This window comes from Lithobates pipiens, unplaced genomic scaffold, assembly GCF_037356315.1.
Source record: "Lithobates pipiens isolate NorthernLeopardFrog02 unplaced genomic scaffold, aLitPip1_a1.2 Scaffold_8, whole genome shotgun sequence".
NCBI classification, from domain to species: Eukaryota; Metazoa; Chordata; class Amphibia; order Anura; family Ranidae; genus Lithobates; species Lithobates pipiens.
The window spans coordinates 633,135,856-633,143,515 of NW_027507903.1; the positions used below are offsets into that span (position 1 = coordinate 633,135,856).

The window sequence follows — 7,660 nt, forward strand, 5'->3', positions numbered from 1 at the left end:
CACAATCCCATGTTTTTCTCACACAGTTAAGAGGGAGACATTGATATTATTTACTTATGGTAATTAACCCCTTGCCACCCGGGCCAATTCGGACACTTCTCTCCTACACGTAAAAATCATAATTTCTTTGCTAGAAAATGACTCAGAAGTCCCAAACATTATATATATATATATATATATATATATATATATATATATATATATATATATATATATATATTAATATATTGTTTTAGAAGACACCCTAGGAAATAAAATGGTGGTCATTGCAACTTTTTATGTCACACGGTATTTACGCAGCAATAAATAAATAAAAAAATCACTAACGTTATCCAATTTTTTTTGTAAAATGTGAAAGATGATGTTACGCCGAGTAAATAGTTACCTAACATGTCACTCTTTAAAATTGCGCAAACTTGTAGAATGGTGCCAAACTTCAGTACTTATAGATCTCCAAGGCAACGCTTTAAAATTGTTTACAGGTTACATGTTTAGAGTTACAGAGGAGGTCTGGTGCTAGAATTATTGCTCTCGCTCTAATGACCACGGCATATGTAACCTGTGTGTATCTGGCTCTGATACTAGCCAGTGCCTACTCACCTCACCGCACATCCCAGCTACAAAATACTGCACAACGATACCTTTACTACAGAGCAGCTATTTCATAGCCCCCAACTGTCCCTGATTTCGAGGGACTGTCCCTGATTGGGAGCAATGTCCCTCTGTCCCTCTTTGCTCCTCATTTGTCCCTCATTTTGATCTGATCTTTATAGTTGTATATAAAATGCACTTTTTATCTTTCAAAAAGTGTTTCCCAGTGCTAAACCTTTCATCTAAATTCAAAATTGCTGCCTTTGTAAATGTTAAAAGCCAATATAAAGAAATAGGAGTGGCTAAAAAAAGTCCTTGTGGATTTAATTAACCTTTTTTTGGTTTAATTCTCCTTTAAGGGGGTGTGTCGGGAGGGCGTGTCGTATGCCTACATACGTTTGCAAGTAGGTGTCCCTCATTCCCGTCTCAAAATGTTGGGAGGTATGGCTATTTTGATAAATTTGCATCTTGCGGGAATACGTCTGTTAATCTTTCTTGTACCACGAATTGTCTGCAATCTGTGGTATGATTTTGTAAACTCAATAAAAATGCATTGAACCATAATTGAACCACAGCTCATAGGGTTAACTCGCAAACTATAATATGTATTTGTGTATTCCTTATGCTAACATGAAATAAATCCACCAGAGGCCGATTAACAATTGCTTTGTTTAACAGTTAAAATAATTAAGATATTGCTGTGGGATGGATGAGAATTGCTCCCAAGCCAAAACCATATATTATAAAAAGTCTCCGGATTCTCAGGAACAGATATCTAACACCAGACCGCTCTGGATTCTGGAGAGGTGAGGACATGTTAACAAGGCCAACAAATGAGGACATTGACCATTACAACACACCAGAGTTTTATCTGCAGTGCCATTTTCAAAAACATAATTAAAGGCATATTTTTCGAGGGCTCCTTTTCCACAGACCCCCAGTCTCATAGGTCACCACTGACCACCAATGCACAGGTAAACTCAATTTTTTAGTCTGTTCTTTCAGGCCATTATTATATGTTTCTTTTTATGAGTATCACTGATGCTGTGTACACACGAGCGGATTTTGCGTCCCGAAAAATCTTGGATGGTTTTTCCGACAGAATTCCGTTCAAGCTTGGCTTGCATACACACGGTCACAAAATAAGTTCGCTGAATTTTCGACCGTCAAGAACGCGGTGATGTACAACACTACGACGAGCCGAGAAAATGAAGTTCAATGCTTTCTGAGCATGCGTCAAATTGTTTCCGAGCTTGCGTAGGAATTATGAGCGTCGGAAATTGCTACAAATGATCGGAATTTCGGATTGAAACTTTTTCCGACCAAAAAATTGAGAACATGCTCTTAATCTTTTGCTGGCGGCAATTCGACCAGCAAAAGTCCGATGGAGCATACACACGGTCGTATTTTCCGACCAAAAGCTCTCATCGGTCTTTTGCTGGCCGAATTTCTGATCGTGTGTACGCGGCATATATCTTAGCCCTTGTACACATGGTCGGAGATTCCCGACAACCAAATCCATCGGATTTTGTCCGAAACTGTTGCATACACACGGTCGGACAAAGTTGACGGAAAATCCGAAGTGATGACGTTATTTCGCTACGACGGGACTACGTTCACGCTAGTAGCCAATAGCTTTGGTGTAGGAATTTGATCTGAGCATGCGTGACACTTTGTCCGATCGGAATTCTCTACACATGATCAGAGAATGTCCGATCGGAGCATTTTGTCTGAAAATTTTACCAACAAGTTGGAAAACTTGGTCCGTCGGATACTCCGATGGAAACAGTCCGATGGAGACCACACACAGTTGGAATATCCGACAAAACGGTCTGATCGGACACATTCAGTCGGAATCTCCGACCGTGTGTACAAGGGCTTAGAATCATGAACAGCAGATGGATGTGAAAAAAATTATTTGTCTTGGGGATCAAATATGCTCTTTACACCACATTCTTTTAGTTTTTTTTAGTCTTATCTACAAATATATTATCATATATTTTAGTAGGGGTGTTACCTGAGATATGAAAGCTGTTTCTAGAGCAGTCTTTCCAAACCAGGGCTCCATGGAATCCTAGAGTTTCTAAAGAGGTTGATAGACGTTCCTTGAGCAATGAGCAATTTTGGTCTTAAGGATGTGCTACCACAGGCCACGATGATCTTTTTAGGTATATTTAAAGAGGAAGGGTTTACTTCCTCTTTGTCTCCCTGCAAAGGTAAAGCATAATGGGCTACTATGCATCACTTACCTGACACAGGAGCCAGCGATGTCACCGCTGTCCCCTGTAGTCCAGAGCGTCCATCTTCTTCCGGGTATCGCTGCTCCGGCCATGCACAGTGCTGTAGCAGCGATGACGTCACTCCCGCGAATGCGCACGGCAATAGTGCGCATGCACACCACTGTCTAGGGCGCATGCGTCGTAGACAGCTGACGCTGTCTTTTAGTAAATATCTCCTAAACCGTTTAGGTTTAGGAGATATTTCTTGGACCTACAGGTAAGCCTTAAGCTAGGCTTACCTGTAGGTCAAAGTGGTTTGTAAGGGTTTACAACCACTTTAAGAGTAGCATTCATCCCGCTGACCACCAATGTAAAGAGAATTCAACAGATTGACCACCAATATATGGGGCATTCTTCCCACTGGCCACCAATATAAGGAACATTCTTCCCACTGACCACCAATGAAAGGGACATTCTTCCCACTGACCAGCAATGTAAAGAGCATTTTTCTCAATGTCCACTAATATAGGGAGCATTCTACACACTGGCCAGCAATGTAAGGTGCATTACTCCCAAGGTCCCCCAATGTAGGGAGAATTCTATACTTTGATCACCAATGTAAGGAGCATTATTCCCATGGACCTCCAAAGTTAGGAGAATTTTCCACAATGACCATCAATTTAAGGGGCATACTTCCCACTGACCACCAAGGTAAGGGAAATTCTTCCCACTGACCACCAATGAAAGGGACATTCTTCTCACTGACCAGCAATGTAAAGAGCATTCTTCTCAATGTCCACTAATATACTGAGCATTCTACTGACCACAAATGTAAGGTGCATTGCTCCCAAGGTCCACCAATGTAGGAAGAATTCTATACTTTAACCACCAATATAAGGGGCATTATTTCCATGGGCCACCAAAGTAAGGAGAATTCTCCACAATGACCATCAATGTAAAGGGCATTCTCCCCACTGACCACCAAGGTAAGGGAAATTTTTCCCACTGACGACCAATGTAAGGGCCATTCTTCCCACTGACCACCAATGTAAGGGCCATTCTTCCCACTGACCACCAATGTAAGGGACATTCTTCCCACTGACCACCAATGTAAGGGGAATTCTTCCCAATGATCACCAATGTAAGGCAAATTCTTCACAACGACCACCAATGTAAGGAGCAATCGTCTCAATGACCACCAATGTAAGGGACATTCTTCCCAATGACTACCAATGTAAAGGATTTACTTCCCACTGTGCTTAATGTAAATTTTAGTTCACATGGTGGTTTTTCTATGTTTCACCAGGATATTGGAAACCATTTGAATTTTTAATTCATTGGACATTTAGTTTCATCACTACAAAAAGATATGTTAATGGACATAAAAAATGAGACAAAAGTGACCATGTTTGAGTTTTCTGGACTAACTGATGATAAAGAACTTGTCCCATTCCTATTCATGTTCATACTTATAGTTTATATGGTGACCCTGGTAGGAAACATGGGGATGATAGTTATTGTCTTTGTCTTCTCCAGCCTTCACACTCCAATGTTTTACTTCCTGAGTAGTCTCTCATTGGTGGATATCTTCTACTCCTCGGTTATCACTCCAAATATGTTGTCTCAATTCCTTTCCCTTAAAAAGTCAATTTCATTTCTTGGTTGTGTTGCCCAATATTACTTCTTCTGTGCATTAGGGAGCACAGAAGTCATTCTTCTCTCCTCCATGTCCTATGACCGCTATGTGGCTATCTGCCACCCTCTACACTACACCTTGATAATGACCAAGAAGAAATGTTTTGGTCTGGTCCTTTATTCTTCTTCCATTAGTTTCTTGCAGTCAGTTGTGCAGACCAGTTGTGTGTTCAGTCTTCCATTCTGTGGATCAAACCTTATTGACCATTTCTACTGTGACTTCCCACCGCTGATCAGGTTATCCTGTTCTGATCATCTCCATTGTGATATGGTAACTGGCGTAATTGTAGTGGCCTGTGGAATATATGCCTTGACAACCATCTTCCTTTCATATGCTTTAATATTTCGTTCAATTTTTAGGATGACTTCTACTAAGAGCAGACAGAAGGCCTTCAGTACATGTTCCTCACATATTATTTGTGTCTCGGTCTTTGTTACAGCTGTTTTCTTTGTATATCTTCGTCCTCATTCTGGGGGATTAGACAAACAAGACAAGGTGGCTTCTGTCTTCTATACAGCGGTGACTCCAATGTTGAATCCTCTTATCTACAGCCTGAGGAACCAAGAGGTGAAGCGGATTCTTGCCCAAGCATTGAAAAAACCTTTTTGATATAAATTTAATACAGCTCATCTGTAAAGTGCTTGGTACACTTCCTTTAAACTACACACACTTATTAGAACATATGAAACTGCTAAAATAAATGTAGCACCCTCTAGTGTGCAACTAGTGTTGGTAAAAAAATAATGTGACTCATGGTAGTTGGCAGGGCGGCAGGATCAGCCCTTAAGTATTGTGGAGCCTGGCCAGCAGGGGAGTTGGGTGGAAGATGGAGTGTTGAGGTTGCTGTTGTGAAGCCTGGGAGGGGACCATGGCGCTAGCAGTCAAGGCAGCCAGGTGGGTTTGTAGTATCTGCAAGTGTAAGCCCTTGTACACACGGTCGGAGATTCCAACGGAATGTGTCCGATTGGACTGTTTTGTCGGATATTCCGACTGTGTGTGGTCTCCATCGGACTGTTTCCGTCGGAGTATTCGACGGACCAAGTTTTCCAACTTGTTGGTAAAAATTTTTCGACAAAATGCTCCAATCGGACATACTCCGATCATGTGCCACGCATGCTCAGTTCAAATTCCTACACCAAAGCTATTGGCTACTAGCGTGAACGTAGTCCCGTCGTAACGAAATAACGTCATCACGTCGGATTTTCCGACAACTTTGTCCGACCGTGTGTATAGAACAGTTTCGGACAAAATCCGACGGAGTTTGTTGTCGGAATCTCCGACCATGTGTACAAGGGCTTAGAACTGTGTGAGGTTCTACTGAGGAGACACGATACTCCTGCATACACTTTGGAACTTTGTGCTATTTCACTAATGCTGCGTACACACGAGCGGACTGTATGGCGTACTTAGTTCGTCATACAATCCGACGGACAGTCCGTCATACTTTCCACTGAACGGACTTGACCACACACGGATACCCAAACAGTCCGTCGAAAGCTTGCGCGATGACGTGTACAGCACGTACGACGGGACTAGAAATAGGAAGTCCAATACACAGCAAAGCACCCTTCCGCCGTGTAAATCCTTTCTGGGCATGCGCCATTCTTAGTCCGTCGAACTAGCATACTGACGAGCGGATTGTCCGCTGAAACCAAAGTACGACGGACAGAATTTCGAAAAATCCGAAATTCTTAGTACGCCGGACTGCACGCTGAAAAAGTCCGCTGAAGCCCACACACGAGCGGACTGTCCGCTGAAATGTGTTTCGACGGACTAAGTTCGCCATACAGTCCGCCCGTGTGTACGCGGCATAAAGAGGAATGAGAGCTCTTGGTTCGTAAAGAACTTTACCACTAATCCATAGAGACTGTGAGGGAGTATTGTTCAGGATGTTCATTTTTGTGTACAAGAGAAGAAAGTTTGTTCTTATCTGTTGTTCTTCAAGTCAAGTTGGGCATCCCCTAAACCCTATACCCTATCTCAGTTGTTTTCCCAAATAAAACAACAAAAACAAGCCATGAACTGATTCACTGTCTCCGAATGAGAGTTGAAAATGTTTGTTGCCTGGCTGTGCAGGAACAGGGGGACTCAAAATCCAGCAGCTCCTGAAAGGGCAAATCTACATAAATATTAAAGCAGGCGACTACATCTATAACTCCTGCAAAGATTCCTGGAAACTGGGGCACTGCATTATACAATAACATAAGTCTCTAATAGTGGTGTTCATCCAAACTGTCCATTAACCAAATTCATATTTGCCAACTGTCCTGAATTTCCTGGGACACTCCCGGGATTTGGACCTTTTTCCAGATTTTCGCGTTTCTCTGGAAATGTCCCAGGAAATCAATTTTTACTTGATTTTTCGGCGCCTGCCGCTGCTGCTAGAGATCTGTGGCCAGCAATGGAAATTGAGCTGTGGCACCGCTGGGGGGATACCTTATGTAAGGGGGACACCTGATGTAAGGGGCACACCACTGGGGGACACCTGTTGTAAGGGAGACACCTGATGTAAGGGGGGCTCCACTGGGGAACACCTGATGTAAGGGGCACACCACTGGGGGATACCTGATGTAAGGGGGACACCGCTGGGGGAAACCTGTTGTAAGGGGGACACCGCTGGGGGACACCTGATGTAAGGGGGGGCTCCACTGGGGGACACCTGATGTAAGGGGCACACCACTGGGGGACACCTGATGTAAGGGGCACACCACTGGGGGACACCTGTTGTAAGGGGGACACCGCTCGGGGACACCTGATGTAAGGGGGGCTACACTGGGGGACACCTGATGTAAGGGGCACATCACTGGGGGATACCTGATGTAAGGGGGACACCGCTGGGGGAAACCTGTTGTAAGGGGGACACCGCTGGGGGACACCTGATGTAAGGGGGGCTCCAATGAGGGACACCTGATGTAAGGGGCACACCACTGGGGGATACCTGATGTAAGGGGGACACCTCTGGGGGACACCTGATGTAAGGGGGACACCACTGGGGACACCTGATATAAGGGGGGCTCCACTGGGGGACACCTGATGTAAGGGGCACACTGCTGGGGGATACCTGATGTAAGGGGGACATCGCTGGGGGACACCTGATGTAAGGGAGACACGGCTGGAAAGCCCGAGATCCTTCTTTTTTTTTTCTTAGTCTTTC

The 7,660-nt window shown here is 43.9% G+C and overlaps 1 protein-coding gene across 1 annotated transcript; it reads left to right on the forward strand.

Moving 5' to 3' along the window:
* The first annotated feature begins 324 nt into the window (after window positions 1-324).
* LOC143964112 (olfactory receptor 5G9-like) lies at window positions 325-6,443 on the forward strand. Its single transcript, XM_077473815.1, has 2 exons — window positions 325-1,565; window positions 4,117-6,443. The coding sequence occupies exon 2, from the start codon at window positions 4,180-4,182 to the stop codon at window positions 5,113-5,115; it is 936 nt and encodes a 311-aa protein (XP_077329941.1). The 5' UTR covers window positions 325-1,565; window positions 4,117-4,179; the 3' UTR covers window positions 5,116-6,443.
* The last annotated feature ends 1,217 nt before the right edge of the window (window positions 6,444-7,660 follow it).

Excerpts from the sequence above, each read along its gene's own strand:
- LOC143964112 (XM_077473815.1), top strand. The coding sequence starts at position 4,180 with ATGTTAATGGACATAAAAAATGAGACAAAAGTGACCATGTTTGAGTTT.